Raw genomic sequence first — 22,149 nt, 5'->3', positions numbered from 1 at the left:
AAGTGCACATTCAGTTTGTACATGTGTTACGGTTACGACGAAAATCAAGAGAAAACATCGAAAGGAAGTGATGTGGTTAGAGTCCTGTGGTCAAAATGTTTGTCAGATCTCATTCTTTCTTGTGTCTTCTTGCTGGAGGGGGATGCCAAACGTTCTTTTCAATGCATATACCCATACATATGCATATATATATATATATATATATATATATATATATATATATATATATATATATATATATAAAATGTGTGTGTGTGTGTGTGTTGCAAATGTCAAATTTTGTATAAAACCATGGGTCAGAAAACAAGATACAAACTGAATCTCATAACATTTGTGTATTGGTGCAGTCCAGCCATTTATCATAAGGTCTTTTCAGCCAATCACTATCTTGAAGAAAGTTATGAGTAAAAAAGATGAGGTAACGACAATGGCAAAATGAATAACAATATAGCAGTGCCATGGTAAAATTGCCAATTGAACTGGGAAGAATAAAAGGACTTGACTATTATTATTACAATAGATATGATTCATGACGTAAAAATCGTCGACACGTTATGTCACTCCAATTCATCATTCAACATGTCAGTAATTTGACTTTTGTGATACCACTGTATGACTACTTTGAAAACCGCAAATGGTTTGCTTTGTCCCTTTCATCTTCACTTATTTGACTATTCCATTTATTGTGAAGGAGCTGTGCAACTCACCCCTGCTCCTCCCATCTGTCAGGTTTCCATTGCATTAGTGTCAATTATCTACAGGTATTATTATAGAATAGAATAGAATAGAATAGAATAGAATAGAATAGAATAGAATAGAATAGAATGCCTTTATTGGCATTGCCTTTCACTTGTTACAGAATGCTTAAAAATCCCCATTGCCAGTGGAGAATATCCTCCTCTCTGAGCAAACTGCCTTTTAAACTTTTTGGCAGAGTATTACACTGGCTAGTCACGTTTGGCATTGACGCTGGTTTGGAAAATGTTATCATGGCTTGATCTCACTCCCAGAACAGGCGTGCTTCTGGCTCAGCTGAACTTGGGAAGTGACATCAGGAGGAGCAGAAGTACTTTCAAATGTTTGTTCAAACATCGTTTTGATTTAGGCGATTCCTGGTCCGATTCCAGTACCTTGAGTGGATTCCGGTTCCCGACTGTAGTTGTCAACAGAAAGTGTCAGACCTGTTCTCAAAAACAAATAATTATAAATAAATATTTGTCCACAGAACAATATTCAACAAAGTGTCCTCTTTTTGGATCATAATAGAGATGTGGTCACAAAAATAAATCATTAACTTGACAGGTAACGAGAGGTGGCACATGACAAGTTGAGTCGAACCATTCTAGTATGGGGGAAAATCTGGGTTTTTTAAATTATTAATTGAAAAACCTACTGAACATAAAATTTGTTTTATGAAACATTTAATTAATTCAGAAGAGATTTTTGCATGTTTGTTTGTTTGATTTAAAATCTCCAGTACCCCCTGGAGTTCCTTCGAGTACCTCCAGGGATTCCTGTACCTCCATTTAAGAACCACTGATACGGACGACCCCTGAACACATATATTTATAAAAAGGCGTTTTCAAACCCATGAATTTCCAATGTGACTTGTTGACTCAATGTGTTCATAAAACATGTTTCGTTGCTTTACTTACCCGAATCTGACTGTGGTGTGGTCGGCGTCATTGTGGTCGCAATGGAATGAGGGTCAAGACTTGGAGTTTGCATCGAAGCCAGCACGGGAGGTTCGACGTAATGCGTCAAAGATACGTATAAGTACGCGATTGAAAAAAAAGTACAAGCAGTATACTCATTCTGTGCAGTACTGTATATTACAATAAGCTCAGTTTCAAGTATTTATACTTGATACGGTCCAACGTCAAATTTTGATCTCGTTTAACATTATCATCTAACGTTGTTGTCACACGAGCACATGCCGTAACAGATATACGACGTCATTCGTGAACACATGCAAACAACTTCCATTCTTTGATAGGGTGAGTTGTATGAAGCCTGAAGATAGAAAAAAAAATGTCTGTCTCAATTTTCTGGAATGATGACGATGAAGTTCCATGCTGGCATACCCGCTCAGTAAAATGAAAAGTTTATGGCAGCATATGTCAGTGCCACAAATCTTTCCTGGCAAAACTTGTCACGTGTAAGAAAAGACAGAAATCAGAATTAATTTGATCCTCATCTTTTTTCTTGCTGTGTATACTGCAGCTCTGTGGGTTTTTGAGGGCTTGTTGTTTTTTTAGCGTTTTTACTTCAGTGGAATCCAGGCTTTGTCCTACCAGAAAAAAAAAAAATACTAAAGATACCGTTAGTCACACTTTTTTTAAACAATGTGCTTGATGGTTGTTTTTGAGCCAGAGGAGCCGACTTGGCTTCTGTGAATATTTTGTGTGCCGTTTTTACTTCTGCATATTTCGTCAGAGCGTCACTATTTCTCAGAAGCTCGTAGTCGTGAACTGACACATTTATTCATCCACCTTCACCGATTTCCTGGAACTCGCTCCTCGATCAGTTTTGCTGGCCCAGCACTAGCACTTGTGTGTGTGTGTGTGTGGGTACTTTTTTTTTTTTTTTAAATAAGTACATGTGCATTCAGTCATCACATCCTCCTCCCTGCCACAGATGAAGCTGATAGTCAATATGATGAGCTCGAAAGCAAAGATGTTTGATTGTGATTGACAGTGTCAGAAGGATATTTTAAAATGTAAGACACATGCCTTAAAAAATCAAGTGCATATTCAGCGAGGTAATATTTCAAGTCACATCTGAATAAATGTAAATGTCATGCAAATTAGGATGAATTGAATTTTAATACAACAGGAAAAAAAACTAAATAAACTACTCCCCATTCAGGCAACCTGACCCGATGTGTTACTGTGATCATGTATAATTGTAAAATTGGTCAAATAAAAATAATAATTATAATAATTTGTGCACATAATTGTTAGGCAGCATACAGTATGAACATTTTTTTGTGCCTCAGTAACTAGCAGGGCAACAGTTGATGACATGATTGTTGAAGCCAGACTTGCTTAAAAAATAAAAACAAAATAATCTATGGCTGGAGTCTTCTAACTAAAGCCAAACAATATGTCATTTATTTTGACAAATATATGAATACTACTAATAATAATGACATTGAAAGTGAATGAGTGCTGCGTTCTGGTCTGCTTTGCCGTTCACTCAAGGCAGGAAGAAGTGCTTTTGCACATTTTGCCGAAGCGGTTTGCGTATATATACCGCATTATATTGCTCGTCTTGTACTGCACAACCTTCCCAGTGTTCAAATAATTTTCTTGGTTTCTGTCTGTCATCACACTTTGATATCTTTGCTGTCACTCACATCCTCCTGTTGTATGTGTGTATACGATCATTTGCTTTACTCATTAAATAATGTAGATACTTGAATAAATACCCCTCATAATACCATCATTTATGACACCGTGGCAGGAGAAATAATATACAGAAGCACACCAATTCATGATCTGATTGGCCATCGCAAGTGTCTATTAACCATATGTGCCCCTTCACTTAAAGTGTCCAGACGCCCGCTCAGTTGATTTTGAAGGCTTCAGGCAGATTTCATACAGCCTGACGACACAAGTTCCCTGACGACACAAGTTCGCTAAAAACTCTAACCCAAAACTACAACTCTGGAATGAGTGAAACCAAATGAATATAATATGACACGAAGAGAAAATATGGAGAATAATTATATATTAGGAAAAGTACATTTAAAATGAAATTGTCAGGTATTATGTTGTACATTGCGTTATTATGCTACTATAGTACTATATTGGAAAAAATATAGATTTTTGAGTGTTTACAATGTAATTTTATCAAAAAAAAAATATTTGTGACTTTAACATCTGTTTAGTTGTTCTGTCCGACAAGAAGAATCTTTTCATTCAAAAGGGCAAAAAAAGAGCGATACATTTGCGCAATTATTTTTGCCAATCAATCAAGCTCAGTTTTGATTGACTTTTGAAGCATGTTTCCATAAAACCTTGGTTGACATCCAAATTGTACAACTGTGGCGCTAAGTTTTTAGGTTCCATTGTACAGTTTGAACAAAACAGAATATCTTTAGCCTCGGAAAAACAAACTTTAACATTCTCTCCCTAACCCCGGCGAAACACTGACAGATGTGCCGATTATGACGTTAAAGGTCAAGGTCTCCTCAGCCCCCAGTGGATGGTGTCATACACTGCACACACACTTGTGCGGGAGCGTGTGCGTGCACACACACACACACACAGGCACCCTGGACAGTGTAGGCCACACTAACCCTCATCGGGATAATGGAATGTTGCGTGTCAGTCAGTTACCATGGCGAGGGCTTTGCGAAAGGGACCCTGGGAATGTCATGTTAGACTTCTAACATCCTGTGTGTCACAAAAGTGTGAGTGTGCACACTCAGTACTGTGTATGTGCGTTTCGGACTTGGTGGGCGCAAGGTTGCTTGGTCACAATCGTGGCCGCATCTGTTTTCAAGCTATTTTCATCCACGGCTTTGCTTTGTGAAGGCGTGTGAGGCGAAGAAGCATGAGATTATGTGTCTTCGATGCCACAGTGAAAGTTGAGTCAATGTGAAAAAGAGAATCGTCATAATATCTGCAACATGTCAAACCAAACCCTATCATAAGACTTTGTCATCTGAATATCGTGCTTCTGTCTTTGTTGGCAATTTTCACACTTAACAAAGAGAAGTAAGGTCTCCAATTTAAATTTACTGTACTATACATTTGAACTTACTTGAGATACTTAAATGCTAGTAAAAGCACAATAAATAAATAAATAAATATACTGTATATATATATATATATATATATATATATATATATAATATATATATGAAATATTTGATTTAGATAGTCTTTATTATCATTTATTTATCCTCACACCTGCACAAGTACAGGAATAACATTTTCACTTATTGAGCTTGAACCATCCGAGAAATATAAATCTATAATGTATAAATAAATACAAATAATATATAAATACAATTGACTGACGGGGAGACAGACGGCAAGGCCCGTCGGGATGCGCTAATGCTGAGCACTTCAAAATCTTAGCCGAGATAAGTTTACACGGTCTTCGGCCATACCCAAACAGAAGGCATGGTTATAGTACGTATGTAAGCGTATGTGAGATGCAAGGTAGTATCTTCGGGGGGTATGTGAGCATTATTCGTTGACGTCACTCATAGCTTAGTGCTCCTGTGTGGCCATCCCTCCTGTATGGGACCATTTACCGTGCGCGTGCGTGCGTGCGTGCGTGCGTTCGTGTTATCGAGAGATGATCAGTCATCGGCATGCGCTGGCCTTGCTCCCCCAGTATTGTTGATTCACCAGTTAGATCTGTTGTGATGTGTGTGTTGCTCAACCACTCAGACATCTGCTGCTAGTTTTTTCTCCTTCCTCTTCACGACACATATGGTTCCTCAAAGTCATCACAAACTCATTCACATTCTCACAGTAAATTCCTCTTTGTGAGTCACTCTCACAAAGACAAAGATCTCATTAGATGCTGCAGCCGCGCTTTGCTTTCTCGATGCCTAGCTGGTCGAATTTGGAGTATTGTATTTTTATTTATTTTACTTATTCATTTTTGATGGTTGATCATCAAAATGTAAATGTTACTTTTATCACACTTGGGGGCCCATTGCAACTGGCGTTGATTGAGTCAGTTTATTATGTTGTACTAAATCAAATATTATACCACAATGATCGTTCTAATATCATTTAATAATTTCATATATATGAAAGATTAGGGACTTCCATTGAAATTGAAATCTAATTTGGAATGAAAATGACACATTTTCACCCTGTTACACGCTAAAATTCTTTACCATTTTTAGATTAAAAGGAAATAACGTGGCATTTTGAATAAAATTAATTCATTAAAAAATACATCAATACATCTCATAAAAACTTGTTTTCATGACTTCTTTTTTTTGTAAATGGAGTTTTCTATATTTTAACTTTTTGGGAACATTTTGACGTGGGCAGGGTTTTATTTTATTATTACAATATACAACGGAGAAATCAAAAATAGGGCAGTGGGCTACAATCTTCCCCTGGGCTGAATTTTGAACACCCTTAATAGAATCATCAATATCGAAGCGAATCGTGATGCATCACTCGAGCTGTTCTGGCTCGTCTGCCCACCCGCTACTTCCCGCACACGTTGCTGATTGTTGGCTTCCATGGCAACTTAGCAATTCCTTTTGTCCTTATTACCTGCCAGTCATTCATGTTATTTGGAAGTTTTTATTTTGAGCTCAAAATTGTACTGTACATATGCATCTTCAATTCATGACATAATCTGCACTTAACTACGTGTTTCCCCTCAAATATACAGTACACCTCCATATTTTACTAACCGAAACGGCAGCCCCTCATTTCCTTTCACGATGGAATTAAAGTGTGGAGCGTTACGAGCTATCGATCGGATGTTATAATGGGGTTTTTCCCACGTGATAGAAGTTTCGCAATAGCGTCGAAACGTGGGATGGTGCAGTGGAATTCTTTTTCGCCTTTTTTTCATCGGATCACTTTTTTCTCTGAGTTCTTTAGCTCATGAAATAACACATTCACAGACTAGATATTTTAAGTGTAAATAAAGAGCTTGCTCAAAGGAGGGAGATATGTTGGTGCAACTTCACTTTTAGTCACTTCCTCATTATCACATTTGACGAAATGAGTCATTTCCCTCCCACCTCTGTGTCAGCACACGTCTCGTCGATGATATTAGACGCTGTGGTCGAGACGCACGATGTTCCGACTGATGGCGTCCATTCACAAAAACCATTTGGGCAAATTAAGCGGGTGCGTGCTTCATCTGCTCTTTCGGTGTGCGTGCGTACATCTGTCTGAGTGTACGTGTTGTGCGTCTGTGTGTAGGATTAGAATTGACATTCCTCGGGCTCACATGCTGCCACATGGACTCAAACTCATCCGGCGCTCTAAAGCCCCGGAATCGCTCCTTCCTCTGCTCCCCATCACTCCCTCTTTCTCTCCACAAGCCCTCCCAAAGTTGTGTCGCTCGCCGTCTCGTCTGTTTCCCTTTGACGCTTTTGTTCTCTCACGCCACTCACCCCCCCGACCACTTTTTCCCCCCTTACATTTCTTCGCTGTGCTCCCCAAAGTACAGCGTGGGCTCCTGTCTTGATTCTAGTGGCGTGCGAGCCTTGTCTGCGCTCCATGTTTGGCCAGGGGGAAGTCGGAACAGAAGTGTGTGGGAGCAGTGTTTGCTTTGATTGTTGAATGGATAGATACGGGGGACAGAAGATTGATCCACAATAAAAGAGAAAATAACAGATATGGCTCCATAATTGCGCTACAACGATGTTTGGGGGGGATGCCATCGGCTCTTAATTACCAAATGTTTTTTTGGTTTTCTGAAAATCTTTTAATTGTAGTAGAGAACAATAATACACAGAAGAATACGTTTGCAAAATTGATTATGGCAGCTAGTGTTTAGAAATTACATAACTCATGGCTTTTTTTTAAACTGTTGTTGCGTAACAGGACAGGCATTGAGTATTTTAGAAAACTTTTGATTCCCAAATTTAAAAGAGAGATGGCATTAACCTTTTTGCTATGTAATAAAATGTTTGTGTTCAATACGGATGTCTGATAAAAAAAATTTGTACCTGATCAGTCACCTTATTTTGAAGATCTGCCGATACTGTCCTGATTTGATACTTAATTTATTAACTTGGTGAAGCAGTAATTTAAACCAAGTAGCCTAGCCTGAGACCATTTAAACCTTCCTCCTCTGGTTGTGTTTACTTCTGCTGTTTCCAGCTGTGATGTGCTGTTACGGATATTTAGAAACACACACACACACACACACACACACATATTTATATATATATATATATATATATATATATATATATATATATATATATATATATATATATATATATATATATATATATATATATGCACAACAGCTGCTTTGAGCAATATCTGTGTACTTTGAATCATTTGTTTTAGATGATTATTGCTGTGTAGCCCTTGAAATGAAAATAACGATAATATTATTTTCTCAAACATTGATATTTGATCCCTATTCTGATAAGCTGATAATGAGCGGATCTGGCCTGAGTTCCAATCATGTGATAGGGTGTTTGGGGTAAAACTGAAAGCAGCAAATTGGTATTGTCAATACAGTACATGGAGAAAGACTTTACTACTGGGATTGGCATAGATTAGTGATAGAGTGGGCTGTATTCCACTTTACGTACTTATTGGGTTTACGTCGTCAGCGTAGGGGCGGGGTGATCATCTCCCAACCAACAGGTTGTCAGTTCGATCCCCTGACGATTGTGACCATGTCGACGTGGCCTAAAGAGACACACTGAACCCCTAGTTGCTCTTGATGCTGTGTCATTGCCAGCTAAATGAGGAGTCAGCGTAAAGCGCTTTGAGTAGCTAAGATAGAAAAGCGCAACAAAAGTGAAGCACCATTTACCGTAGAAGCAGAATTCTCGTGAAAACAGCGGGCTCCCTGCTATTCCTTTCAAATGGTAGGATCCCACAAATTTATGTTTGGTAACCTTTGAGGGTGGGAATAAAAGAAAAAAAGCAAGCAAAGGTCAACAAGATGGGCATGACATTTCCATGGATGCCCAGCAAGATATTAAAAATGCCACATTTGCCACAGAATTCATGTAAGAAACGGCATTAGCTGTGCTATATTGTGATGCACACACCTAAATCTGACAGTACGTAATAAGGTGACAGATTGTAATCACGTTGGTGTAACTTCACATTTAGACACTTTCTCAGGCACACTCCCTGCTTACACGGCGTCTAAACTTATGCCAGGTGTTTGCTGTGTACTAGTTTGGAAAGCTTAACAGAAAGTAAGACAGCAGGTTTGGTAGGAGAAAAAATAGAATCTGTAATAGTTTTCGTCGGACATATAAAGCGAAGAAAAGAATGCCTGGAAGAGAGAGTGTGACCAATAAATGCTGAAAATGGGAAAATCATTGGAAAGCCGTCGGAGTTACGTATAAGGGTCTGCAGCAATCTCCGAGCTGTCAGATCCTATGAATGCGCAATGATTCATATGAAGGTGAGGGCAGACCAAAATGGATACGAGGGAGCCAAAAATGCGGTGCGAGTCAAATGTCAGCAGTGCCGTAGAGCTGCCGAGCCCACTCCATCCAATGGAGCGCCAACGTAGCCGCGGGCGTAAACACACGCATGGATGGATGAGTCGGCCAACCGGGCGTGCGAGCTCGGGGCCCCGCCGGGGTGAAAGGTGGCAGCTGACAATAACACGTGCAGGCGTGCGAATCAGACAATCGTGAGAGGTTAAAGCGCGTAATTCATATGTTTGGTGTCGTGCGTCCGAGTGCGCACGACGGGTGTGGGAGGGAAAGGAGGGCAAGTCGCCAGGCCATGGTGACCGTCAGAAGTCATCCGCTAGCTGACATCTTTCATCACTGTCATCATTGTGGTCACTGAATCCCAACAATGAGCAGACCGGTGGGATGTTCTCCGGGCACAAGGTGGAACCTTCCTCTCCAATTGGGGACTTTCAGTTGTCGCATGAGGAGCAGATTTCGGACCCTGAGGCAGACAGGACACAAGTAAAAGTCTTATCTACAAAATCTAAGGCAAGATGGAATTAGAAAAAAAAGACTCGAAGGAAAACTCTAATGAAAGAAAAACAAGACTTGGAAAATGAGATAGCTAGAAATGACAGCTTGAAAAAGTGATGTTCTGTTACTTAGAACCTAAACTTTATATACTGTCAAACATCAATCCTATATGACAGAGCAAATTAGAACCGTAGCTATCAAGTACTTTTGCTTATCCTACAGAAACCTTGAATAAAATATTGAGTATTCAGTTAAAAAAATCAAATAATAGTTATAAATATAAACAGAATTTTATATATATATATATATATATATATATATATATATATATATATATATATATATATATATATATATATATATATATATATATAAAATCATATATATATACATATATATGTGTGTGTGTGTATATATATATATATATATATATATATATATATATATACACACATATATATATATATATATATATATATACATATATATATATATATATATATATACATATATATATATATATATATATATGTGTATATATACATACATATTTATACATTTATATATATATATATATATATATATATATATATATATTTATACATATATATATATATTTATACATACATATATATATACAGTATATATATATATATATATAAATATATATATATATATATATGTATATAGATAGATAGATAGATAGATAGATAGATAGATAGAGAGAGAGAGATTTTTTTTATTTCAACTGTGCTTTTCTCTTAGAAAAATTGGATTATTTTTGTTCTGAGGGACGATTGTGCTGACTAACAGCACATTTGAGTCAGCATGGTTGGTAAAATACGTTTGGTAAGAAGTGCAACCATGTCAGGCTGTCAGCATCAAAGTATGCAGTCGTTTACATCTATCGCGGCTGTCTGTATGCTAGCTACTAATTTATGCTGGAGACAGTTCTAACAAACCCCCGGATTTGGGTAAACACTGTTAACAGGTGGCAAATGTCAGCATAATTAAGTCATTTGTTAGCGACATGAATGGGCAATTAAACGTAATTTTAGAACAACACTGTGGTTTTTATCACGAATCGGGAGCAACCTTTGCAGGAGTGACACGCTCTCGGAAACAACTTCAAAAATAAAAGCGTAATGAGGCATTCGTGTCCGTATATTACTTGCTAAATTACGGTTTATTTTGACGTTTTGGCCTTACAGGGTTTCCGGCTGTTTGTGTTGCCATGTAGCACATCAACATTTCCTTCTACAATTGGCTTAACATATATTTTAACATGTACACTAATAAACAAGTATTTGGGGCAAGAAAAAAATGCCTCGAACATTTGATTGTATCCAATGTACCAACGAATGCATCTTGGAACAAACTAGTTGCCTCCATCACAACAATAAATACAGGACCTTACATGACAAATGTGATAAAAATGACATACATGGCAGGTGACAAATACGTGACCATAGCAGTAGCAACTGATATCACATCTGTTCTACTTGCTGCAGATACTTAAGACCATTATCATTTGTCTGAGCCACATACAGATCAATGAAAAAAACCTCAATTGCCCCCCTTTTATTCTTCACCTTTTATGCTGACAAACACACTCAATCCAATCCATCAGTGTAGGTAAATACACAGTCTACTAACTTGTGAAGCAAGTTTTTATACTAATAGTTATTTCCAGAAAAACATTGCAGTTTTCTATTAAATGTGATTTTTGGCAATACACTTCTAAAAAAAAAAAGTTCTCCTGCTTGGCCTGTAACGTCTTTATTTTCATGTGAAGTTATGTACTTAAAGGGACAGTGTGTAAGATCTCAACCATTTTTCACAAAAAAGGGATACATGAATTTATTATGAATTCATTAGTAGAATTTCTTCCTTCATCAATGGAGTTCTGACCATCGGTCGTGCTGTGCCGAAGTCAGGTTAAAACGCAGCAAACAACCCTATTGGACAACTGCTAAAATTCATATTCTGGCAAGAACCAATCAAATGGGTAAATGGGTGGCCATCATTACTTTCAGAAATGGAATGAGACAGTCCGTGCAGAACCTCCTGGCAGAAAGGTCAATAATTACCGTAGCCAGTATATGCACTTTTTGGCGATTTTTGTTTTTGTGACACACGCCAACAAGACAACTTAGTGTTGTTTTCGGTGAGCCGCCAAGAAAACATTTCTGCGGAGCTCCCCTGCTGCGCCTGTCAGACGATTCGCATGCCGACGGTACGTCTGCGCATACTGAACTCGTTATCCTCGTTTGCACACAAACCACCACATGCCTTCATTTTCTCCATTTATTCACCGCGGTTAGCGGGCGAGGTGTTCACCGGGCGGCCTTTACGATGGCGGAAATGCGAGCGTCGCTTTGCCGAAGCCCTTCCGTCGGAACCATCGCCGTTTGTGTTTTCCAGGCCTCCGCTCCCAAACTGACCACTCACTGCTCAGATATCCAAGAGGTCCGTCGCTGCAACCGGCTGGAGATGCCCGACAACTTAAACACGTTTGTTTTAAAGGTTTGCGCTCGTTCCCGAGAGCCCCGCGGTCGCTGGCGCGGTCGCTCGCGCGGTCGCTCGCGCGGCGCCCGTTCAAAAAGGCCTTCCATCCCCCGCACAGGTTAACCGAGGCAGTCTGATATTTGAGACGGACAACGACCAACAGGTCAGCTCTTGGACCACGGAGATTAAAGAATGCATCAGCAACAGGTGGGAAATGTTTGGGCACATATGTAGCGTGACTCGGTTTCGGTTCGTTGAAAGCGGGCTTCGCGCATGAAGGGAAAGTGCTCAGGAGAATATCCCGGGCTTTCTCATTACTGCAGATGTCCAGTCCAAGTGCTCAGTTCACAGTTCGTCCTCGCCTCCTGAGTCAAATCAGATCACACCCAGAGTAGAAATGCCCGAGTCAGGAAGCATTTAGGGAAGGGAAGCGAACAGGTGCGATGCTGAAACGAGAGAACTTGTGTGGAGCATTTTCAACGCTGTGATTGTGATCTCTGGATAACAGCTCTTCATTTACTTAAGTAACGTCGGTTACCTTTTAGTCCCGCTTTTCTAGGAGAAAGCAATGCCGGTTCACGGGTCTCGCCTAGCGAGCGCAACAAAAAAAAGCCTATTTCTCGTCTCAATGAAACAAACCCGCACGTCATGCAACAAGTTTTGTTCATAACCAGTTACAAATGTGCCCACGTAAGGGTCACGCGCAGCAAATAATGGACTGCGTGTATATGTGTGTGCGGTCTTCAGGTTGGGCAGCGCGGACGTGGAGCCACTCACCTCCCCGGCCGACAGCGCCCTTTCCACCAATCGCAGAGCGAGCTCGGAGTCCGGGAGTCAAAGCGATTGGCGGCCAGCTGCGTCCCAGCCGGTTCCCCAGGCGCGCCCCGTCACAATTAGCTGTACGTACCCTTTAATTGACGTCACGTTGTCGGATGTTGTCGTCATGTGTCTCGGGATGGCTTTGCTGCAGTTTTGGAAGGAATTAGTCAAGGGATTTTCCGATGCCTTCCGAGCAAACCTGCGCATTTAGCGGGTGGGAAACCTTGTCCATCACATCCCGTTTTGCTCCCTCCTTTCTACTCGGAGGCAGAGAGGCTCACTCCCTCGACTAATTTGAATGGGGATTTGTGAGATAGTGAGGGGGGGGGTCATTTTTTTTTTTGAATGGCTTGCGTCCTCCTCAGGCCCGGTCACCCTGGCCCTGCCGGAGCCCGTCATCCACAAAACGGATCACTTCCTGTTCTCCTACCCGTGGTTCCACGGGCATATCTCACGCGTCAAGGCGGCCCACCTGGTTCAGAGCTCGGGGGCCGAGGGTCACGGGGTCTTTCTGGTGCGTCAGAGCGAGACGCGGCGAGGAGACTACGTCCTCACCTTTAACTACCAAGGAAAAGCCAAGGTGCGGCGGGAAGCCCGGCAGGAGCGCCATCATTCAAGGTCCGCTTGTAATTTGCCGTTTGTGCGTGTGCAGCACCTGCGCCTGTCGCTGACCGAGTGGGGGCAGTGCAGGGTGCAGCACCTGCGCTTCCCCTCCGTGGTGGAAATGCTCAGCCACTTTCGCCTCTTCCCCATCCCGCTGGAGTGCGGATCCGCCGGCGCCGTCACGCTCTCCAGCTTTGTGGTGGCCGGCTCCAGCCCCCCGTCGCAGGGTGAGCGCTCGGCTGCTTCCGTTCGGTATTTGGGTTATATATATAAATGTATATGCTTTTTCAACTTTATTAATACATTCAATGCCTTGGACGTAGTTTCACGCTTTTTAAGAGTCCGGGCATTAAATCCCAGATACTTAAGTACATTAAGGACGTAAAATTCCAGATACTAAAGTAATAAATCGATAACTAAGCATCTGGGATTGAATGTTCGGACTCTTAAAATACGTGAAAATACGTGCCTGGCATTGAATGAGTTAAAGCGTTCCAAGACATTTGTGTCTACACGCTATATGATACGTAATGTTTATTTTGAAGTTTGGCGCCATGTTTTACAGTCATGCAGCGCGCATTCTGCTGTGTATTCCATTGCACTTGTAGCCCAACAAAGCAAAAAAAAAAAAAAAAATGTGGCATTTTTATTTCTCATCCCAACCCTCATATTATTGTATTTGTTCAAGGTTTACGCTGAAATGTGAAGCGTTGCCGTGTTTGTGTGCGCTAGGTCAGCTCTCTGGCGCCCTCTTGGTGCCGTTCTCGCTGCACCGCTGGAACTCGGAGCCCAACTTGGCTCACTGCGGCGCGTCTCGCGGCCGCAGCCAGCCACCCTCCTCTTCCTCCTCCTCCTCCTCGTCTTCGTCCTCGTGCGCCGCCACCGGCGCCTCGGGTCCGCAGACGCCTCGCCGCGCCGCCCCGCCTCCGCCGTCGGCCGCCGCCTCCCCTCACCTGCGGCGCGGCGAGCCGGCGGGCCGCCAGCCGCCGCTACGCCGCGTCAACCCGCCCGCCATCCCCCGGCGGGACTCGGACTACGAACTTGAGCCCGAGCGCGGACGCAAGCGGGCCATCGACAACCAGTACATGCTGCTCTGACCTCCCGCGGCCCGGCTCCACGAGATGCGCGCGGAAGGGCCCGGAGACCCACGCGGCTTCCGCACGACTGTCCGCAGTGAATGTATTTTGATATTCGGGGCAGGAGCGGACGGGTCGTCCAAAGGCCCAGTGAGCAAAAACTTTTTTTACCTTTTCTAAAGGCAAACCTTTGAAGGTTCATTTCAACCAATGCTAGCTTTAGCACGGGAATGAATTGGCCATTTTTTAAATTCATATCCCCCTCTTTCGTCACTTTGCTGGCGCTCACTTTTTTTTTTCCTTAACCCCCCCCAAAAACAGACTAATTCTTTGGCGCAGTATTCCCCGTGTGGGGCCAACGCTCACTTTCTGATATAAACAGAAAAAAAATCTGAAGCACTCTTCTTTCTCCTGTTCGTCTCTCTGGGTCTTCTGACGCTCTGTCTCAATACGTATTTCTCGTATTTGCGAATTATTTGAAAGGAAAGGCCGGACGCACCTGCCTTGCAGAGGAGGGCTTCTGGATTCTTCTTAGGTCCATTAGGACTCTAAATTTCCCATAGGTTTGAATGTGAGTGTGAATTGTTGTCTGCGCCAGGATGCGCTCCGCCTCTTTCTCCAGGTGATAATGTGATCCACAATATTACTATTATATGCTCTTATTATTCATATCAAATGTGCACTTTGCAGACGCCAAGAGTTCTCCGTCGCTACATTTTTGCGAGGAATCCAAAAAACATTAACCAAGGCCTTGTCTTTCACACAGAGACCCTGAAAAATTGTGACCATAAGCCTTTTACGCCCGCGCCTCTCGTCTCCATCTTTCAAGCTCCTTTCATGCAAAATTACCCCCGAACAACGAGAACCTGCAAAATCGTGAAGCTTCACCATTTTATGAGATTACGCGGAAGCCATCTATAAAGTTGGGATATTTCTGCACGTTTGCGCTTTCAAACAGCAACGCCGCATCCTGCATTCGGATGATGTCACGGTCATACGCTGACAATGGCTTTTAACACGAATGAGGAATGTCACGTTAGTCTGCGGAAAACCCTTTCAGACAGGTTGTCATCTGTCATCCGCTTTGCGGTCGGCCGAGGCAACTTTCGCACGGGGACTCAGAAATCGCACACTCTGATCATTAAATGCGTGTGGTGTGAGATTTGACTTAGGTGGACATCAGCAGTTGCTGTCAACACAGAAATGATTATCTGATATAAAAAGACTACACATCCTGTTGAAAATGCCAGCGTCAGGGTTCTGACTTTTCCCCACTATTATTATGATGCGCAGTATAACTTGTACAATTTGAATTATTGCTTTAAAAATAACTGTGATCGTGTACACACATTAATGGTGGGGAAATAGCCACTTAGCGTTTGAACAGGGACGTGAAGACTTTAGTTGTGGCTTCCCTAATCGAAATTTACCTTAAGGCACATATTTGATCTAATTTTTAACATCTCGTATCACATAGCTACATGGGTCATTTTGGCTTCCGCCATCTAGTGGACGACCTTTTAATTGTTCTGCCTGATCGCGGGTATAGGCTAAGTTCACACTGCAGTGCTTGATGTTCAATTCCGATCGTTTTGTGAGGTCCTTCACATTTCCAAATGCCGTCATTCCCCAAATATAAGACGCACCCTCATTTTAAGGTATTTTCTACGTTACCGTGTACAGGACGCACAAACAGTTGGGCGATGATGTAAAAACTAAAGTAAAACAAAATAAATATCATCTTTGTAAATTCTTTATATTTTCTTGTGTTCATATTCGTAAATTGTATATTTGTTGGGGAAAGGTACATTTTCCCACATTGTGCGCGGCCGGTGAACGTCTCGCCAGTGTAAATTCGAATGCGACCGAAGCAGTTTTCCTTTACCTTGCGACATGGCTCGAGTTCCTCTTGTCATAAATACTCAAAGTTGCGCGTAATCTCAATTTAACGAGTACATGTTGCATATTGTACAGTGCCAGCAACGACGCTTTCGCTTGCTCCGAGACATCGGATACGTATCGCAATTGGTAAAGTGTCTTTGGTCGCATTTGAAAAGATCGGTTGTGGCGTTCACGCTGCCTTCAAAAGATCACATACAGGTCCAATTGAGGCCATGAAATCGGAATTGGGTCACTTCGGACTACAGTGTGAACCCAGCCATACATAGGTGACTAATCAATAAAACCTCTTGACTAAAGTCACTCGTAACAAATGTAGTAATATTTGTTTACTTGCTTGCCCAAGTACCTCGTGCTGCGTTAGGGTGCCGACAGGCAGTACCCCTTTTCTTTGGATTATCTCTGAAGGTGGGAGGAATAAATACATTTATATCTATATTTTTTAATACGCATACACACAGGTAGCATTAACTGTTTGGTGCGCGACTCCACCATGATTTCTTAATCAGCAAATCTACATAAAATAAAGCTTTATTTTGGTAGCAATGGGATGTCTTAACACTAACGCACGTCCAATTGTTTTTGTTTTCACCGGTATATCAATATAATGGACGAGTGTGATGTTATTCTTGCAACTGTAACATGTTGACCCATCACGAGTCCTCTTTGCTTGGAAAAAATAAAATAGCTAGTGTGTCGTGCAATATTGAATCCTCTTAGCCACAATGTTCATGGGTTTCTTTGTCTTTTTTTTTTTTAAACAAGCGGCGGGAAAACTTTTATCCCAGTCCTCCGAGGGCCGAACTAAATTAAAATGAAGAAATATGTTGCAGCAAATGTTAAATATGATGAGTGTTGGTAGGTTGTCTGAAATCTATATGTAACAGTTCCTGTGAGGTTTATTTTTTAATTGCTTTAAGTTCCCCAGCTCAGTTTCAAGGCTTCTCATCAAATTTGCTTCAGCTACTTCTTTAATGACCATGATGATGGTTTGACGCCATTGTGCCTTTTGAGTTGATTTGAACATTTCTTGTTAATGAATTCAACGTGTTCTCAATACTGTTTGTGTTTACCTCAGCACTGTAAAGCCCCCCCCCCCAGACCACCACCACAACTCTTGAATGAAGGTGTCTTTGTGTTTGCAATCCCTTTTCATTCAGTTGTAAGCTTTCTAAATTATATATCGACTGTACATTGGACTCTTCTGTTGTCTTTTTTTGGAGTAAAAATAAATCTAACCAAAGTAAAGCCTCCTTACGCTTGGTGCAAGCCTGAAGGCAGTCACAAATAGTATACGAAATAAATGTACTTTTTCTCATCTGACTTCAGTTTTGCAAGTGATGATATTCAAAAGAAAAAAAAAAGTCACTCGAATGTGATCGTAAGTATCGATTTGATAATATAATAAATTTAATGTCCAGACTCGTAAAACCTGAAAATACATAGCTGGCATGGAATGAGTTTACACGCATGAAAAGTGTAGTTTTATTGGGGGGGCTCTTTTACAAGAAACACACACGCTAGTAGGTTCAGTTTTTAAAACTTTTTTTATTTTTTACATTTTTTTGGCTCTTTTTTTTTTTTTAATTATTTATATTATCTACAAAGTAAAAGTTTTAACTTAAAAGTTACATTAGGGTCAGGTGAGAGGTGGGTTGTGATCACCGTCATTCTTTTCTTTTCCTCATAAATAAACAGATTCAGGTTTGTTGTAGTTTTCCTGTCGCTGGCTGCTTTTTTAGTTTGATTAGACACCGTAGTCTTGTAGCAGCAGCAGTGATACAACAGCAACATTAATACTGTTCAAGAATGGGCTTTTTTTGTCTTTTTTCTTTTCACCCGACACAAGGTGCAGACAAAGTTCCAGTTTAATTCTCCTTGGATCATAGATTAGTTTTGTCATAAAACACATCACTGCATCATCAACCTGTTAACATTCTCTTATTGCCTTGTCTGGGGGAAGAGGAAAGGCGGGTTGGGGCGGGGCGGGGCGGGGCGAGGGGGAAGAGGGTGCAGAAAGGCTCCTCATCCTCCTGGCGAATCAAGTTCCCGCGCGTCGGCGCCATCTATCGGCCATCTACAGCTGCTGCTGGTGATGAGGCTGCACTGCAAAAGCCAGCGGGCGGATAGATAGCGAGTGAACCAGGACGGCCCAGACGGCAAACCGAGAGAAGAACTTTGTTGTCGGGCTTTACCTTGCGGATGCGCCAGGTAGGAGAAGGGCGCGGTGGAGGAGACGGGGATGTGGTTGAGGGCCGCCTGCGCCATGGGGGCCTGCGGCCCGCCCGGCGGGCCCTGCGCCGCCATCAGCATCATCGGGGGGTGGCTGGGCGGCGCGTGGTGAGACGCCACCATGCCCGACTGCATGTGTGCCTGACATGCGAAACCTTTCGTCAGTTTGGGCCGCCGGCCGCTCACGTCACCTCGCAGTGACAAGTGCAGTACTGTTTTTGATGCGGAACTACATTTCGACTTTTGCTACCGGAGGCAGGACGTACTTTAGTCAAAAGATACTGAGCCCAAATTTTCAACGACAGCGGAAAGACCACTGCGCCCTAAATTGCCGTAGAAGCGAAGGAGGGCATCATCTGAGATATTGAACACTGGAAAAGGGTTAGGCTTAGGGTTAGACTCTAAACCCTTTAACCGTTAGAGGGTTTAAGAGGGTGTCAAGAAAAGTAAACTAAGTTATGCTGCTCAATGGGTCTCAGCTGGCAAGTCAGAGCTCAGCTGTCTTTTTTTAAACTGGACATAACAATCTGCCGAAGGAATTTGCTACTGCAATTAGGGAAAAACTTGACAGGGAAAAAATATATCAAGTGACACTAACTTAAAATGGATTGCCACATTTCAAGTCTTACTCAAACGTAGGAAAACACACTCATACGCTGCATTTTATTTTAATTTGGGAACAAAATTAGTTTAAAATCAACCTGATTTCAACCTGATTCTTCTCCATAAAATAGTCCATTTTAAAATAGTCCATTTTATATCTTTGTGGCATTTAATGAGTTAAAAAAAAAAAACCTGAAATGAGTTTGAATATGACTATGGTCTCAGTTGCCCTATTTCATCTCGTTTCTTAAACTATTATCGGTCACTTGAATGGTTTTGAAAGGGTTGAACTTGGTCTCCGCGCTTATACGCGCAACGTTTGTCATTTGAAAGCGGGTGAGCAGACGCGCGCCTCTACTTCTCGTAGCGCGTTTTCGGTGCTGACCTGCTGCACGTGGGCCATGTGGTTGGGGTTGTAGCCGTGCTGCACCTGCTGCGGGTGGATGTAGACGGTCTGCTGGGCCGAAGGGAAGGACGCCTGCGGGGACTGCGGGTTGGGTCCCGGCGTCATGGAGGGCGGCGTGGGGGCTAAAGCCGAGTACATGGGCTGCTGCGATTGGTTGGCCAGGTGGAGGGCCTGGGCGGCTGCGGCGGCGGCTGAGGAGCGACAAGAGAGGCAAAGGTTAGGTTAAGCCGACGGCGAGCTGCTCTGGGAAGGCGCGGTCACCTGCCGCCGCCTGGGGGTGCTGCACGGGGCTGGCGGCCGGGTGGTTGGGCGGGCCCCCGTGCTGGGGCGGGCCCCCTTGCTGCCCTTGGCCCGTGGGCGTGGCGGAGGGCTGAGGGTGCTGCGGGTGGGGGTGCAAGGTGGCGCTGGGATGAGGGTACTGCTGGGGCATGGGGCCAGGAGACACTGAAGAGAAGCCGGAAGGGCGGCGTGAGACCACTCGCGGCAAGCCCCGTTGCGGGCTGCGGCCAGGGGGCGGCACTTACCATACATGGTGTGTGTCTGCTCTGGGTATTGAGTGGTGGAGGAAGACACGAGGCCGGGCTGGCCGTGGGCGTGCGGCGCCATCATGCGGGCGCTGCCCTGCATCACCGGACTGAACACATGTTGCGCCTGGAACACAAAGCAAGTACGGTATATTTGAGGGCATCGCAAGCAGGGTATTATTCCATGGCTCACAAACGATTTCTTGCAATGGCTGAGAATTCTCCTCGCCCGGATTAAGGTCCCGTGGCGGGCACCCAAAGTAGACAGGTTTGCCTATTTGGCCAAGTGGTTCAAGTATTACCGGACTGTGCCAGTGGCAGGCACACCGTACAAGAGGACAAGAGGGAACATTTACCCCTTCTTGACGACAGGTCACGTACATGATGAAGCAAGTCTGGTACATACTGATTTCCACTTGCATGTTCATTTATGTGAGATGAGATGTAAACCGAATATGAAGAATGAAATATGAAGACCAGATAAAAAGATCAAAGTATTGTCAACTTTCAAATCGAAAGAGGTGCGCCACTTGTTTGTATGGAAAATGCATAAAGCAAACAGACCTGAGACTGGTAGTGTGGCATCTGTTGGACCAGCTGCTGACTAGGGAACTGCTGCGGGCTGCAAGTGAAGTACTGGGCGGAGTAGGCCGGACTCTGCGTGATGATCGGCGGCCCTGCCGCCGTGGCCGGGTGCATGAGGGTAGGCGTGCCCGGCGGGTGGTGCTGGTCCGACCTCTGCTGGGTCATAGCGGGTACTGGCCAAAAGAAAGAACAAGTTGGGGCCACGGGGAATCGTAATGTCCCACATGGCAAAGCCTTTACTTGAGCTTCTTTGATGGTTATGCACGATGACAAGAGAAATCTGATTGTTCTCACCTTTACCTGGTCTGTACGGTTTAGACTGGTTAACAGTCATATGTGGCATCTGTACTTGGTACATCGCTGGAGACTGCACAAAGAGGATCAAGAAGTCAAAACAAGGAGAGAATTCCTGATGTGCTTATTTTATACTCCTTCAGGTGACATTTTAATTCTATTCACTGCCTGAATAAATATTAACACAAAAACATAAAGGGCACAAGCATGTCAGACTGTAGGTTTCAGCTTACCTGAACTCACATGCATTTTCTACTTTGTGTGTGTGTGTGTGTTTGACACCTCCCTGTCAGTAAAAACCATGCACTTATTACTGCAACAAAAATAAACCCCTTGAAAATGAATGTTGTAAGAGATGAATTGCAATAAGAAGTTGGCAAACCAACATCTGAATGCGTTAAAATTGACAAGCAAGCAAAACATCTCAGAACTAATTGGGCTTTGACAAAAAATGTAAATAAAAACATAAAAAAAAAATTGGAAATTTGAAGAAAAATTCACAAACCTTCCATATTATGCTTTTCTAATGGAGCAAGAGACAGACAGAGAGAGGATGAGGAGCAGGGGGAAGAAAGGGAAAAATGCGTGTCTTTACATGTGTCTGATGTTGGATCACCAAGTTGTTCTTAAAGCAACATGAGATAAATCCACCAGCATTCACACTCCGGCAAAACAGTCTTGTGAAAGCGTCACACCCGGCCCGGTCAGTTGAGAAACGGCGCAGGTCTCACCTGGACTCCAGGACTAACTGGTGTGAGAGGATACATCTGTGGGAAGCACACAGGCTGGCCGTAGACGGTAGGGGGCTGCTGGACCACGATGGAGGGGCTGGGCTGGCCCTGAGGCCGCGGGGGCGTCGGGGTGTTGGCCGGTTTGGGCTGCTGAAAGGCATGCAACGTTAAATGTAAAACCTAAAATACGTAAAAGGGGATTTGCATCCCTTCATGGACTTCGATTATTCTC

The 22,149-nt window shown here is 42.9% G+C and overlaps 2 protein-coding genes across 10 annotated transcripts in view; one reads left to right on the top strand and one right to left on the bottom strand.

Moving 5' to 3' along the window:
- sh2b3 (SH2B adaptor protein 3) overlaps positions 1-17,795 on the top strand; it is a 43,068-nt gene extending 25,273 nt beyond the window's left edge. For both annotated transcript variants that reach the window (XM_088431213.1, XM_088431221.1), the window contains exons 3-8: positions 12,062-12,163; positions 12,264-12,352; positions 12,893-13,044; positions 13,330-13,544; positions 13,617-13,794; positions 14,300-17,795. In XM_088431213.1, the coding sequence (XP_088287339.1) occupies positions 12,062-12,163; positions 12,264-12,352; positions 12,893-13,044; positions 13,330-13,544; positions 13,617-13,794; positions 14,300-14,664 (1,101 nt within the window). In that variant the 3' untranslated portion in view covers positions 14,665-17,795. The remainder of the gene's footprint in view (positions 1-12,061; positions 12,164-12,263; positions 12,353-12,892; positions 13,045-13,329; positions 13,545-13,616; positions 13,795-14,299) is intronic.
- Positions 17,796-18,096: 301 nt separating this feature from the next.
- The window catches only part of atxn2 (ataxin 2), a 28,662-nt gene continuing 24,609 nt past the window's right edge, over positions 18,097-22,149 (bottom strand). For 5 of the 8 annotated variants that reach the window (XM_088428671.1, XM_088428709.1, XM_088428692.1 and 2 more), the window contains 9 exons: positions 21,918-22,067; positions 21,692-21,709; positions 21,187-21,259; positions 20,872-21,065; positions 20,308-20,434; positions 20,045-20,227; positions 19,763-19,974; positions 18,738-18,915; positions 18,097-18,648 (listed from right to left, as the gene is read on the bottom strand). In XM_088428671.1, coding sequence (XP_088284797.1) covers positions 18,620-18,648; positions 18,738-18,915; positions 19,763-19,974; positions 20,045-20,227; positions 20,308-20,434; positions 20,872-21,065; positions 21,187-21,259; positions 21,692-21,709; positions 21,918-22,067 — 1,164 coding nt within the window. In that variant the 3' untranslated portion in view covers positions 18,097-18,619. The remainder of the gene's footprint in view (positions 18,649-18,737; positions 18,916-19,762; positions 19,975-20,044; positions 20,228-20,307; positions 20,435-20,871; positions 21,066-21,186; positions 21,260-21,691; positions 21,710-21,917; positions 22,068-22,149) is intronic. The other 3 variants (XM_088428700.1, XM_088428732.1, XM_088428681.1) reach the window with 2 other exon arrangements.

The sequence above is a fragment of the Hippichthys cyanospilos genome, chromosome 1 (assembly GCF_059441005.1).
Source record: "Hippichthys cyanospilos isolate Australia breed blue-spotted pipefish chromosome 1, RoL_Hcya_1.0, whole genome shotgun sequence".
NCBI lineage: Eukaryota > Metazoa > Chordata > Actinopteri > Syngnathiformes > Syngnathidae > Hippichthys > Hippichthys cyanospilos.
Note: the sequence above shows the minus strand (reverse complement) of the source record. Positions and strands in the feature narration are given on the sequence as shown.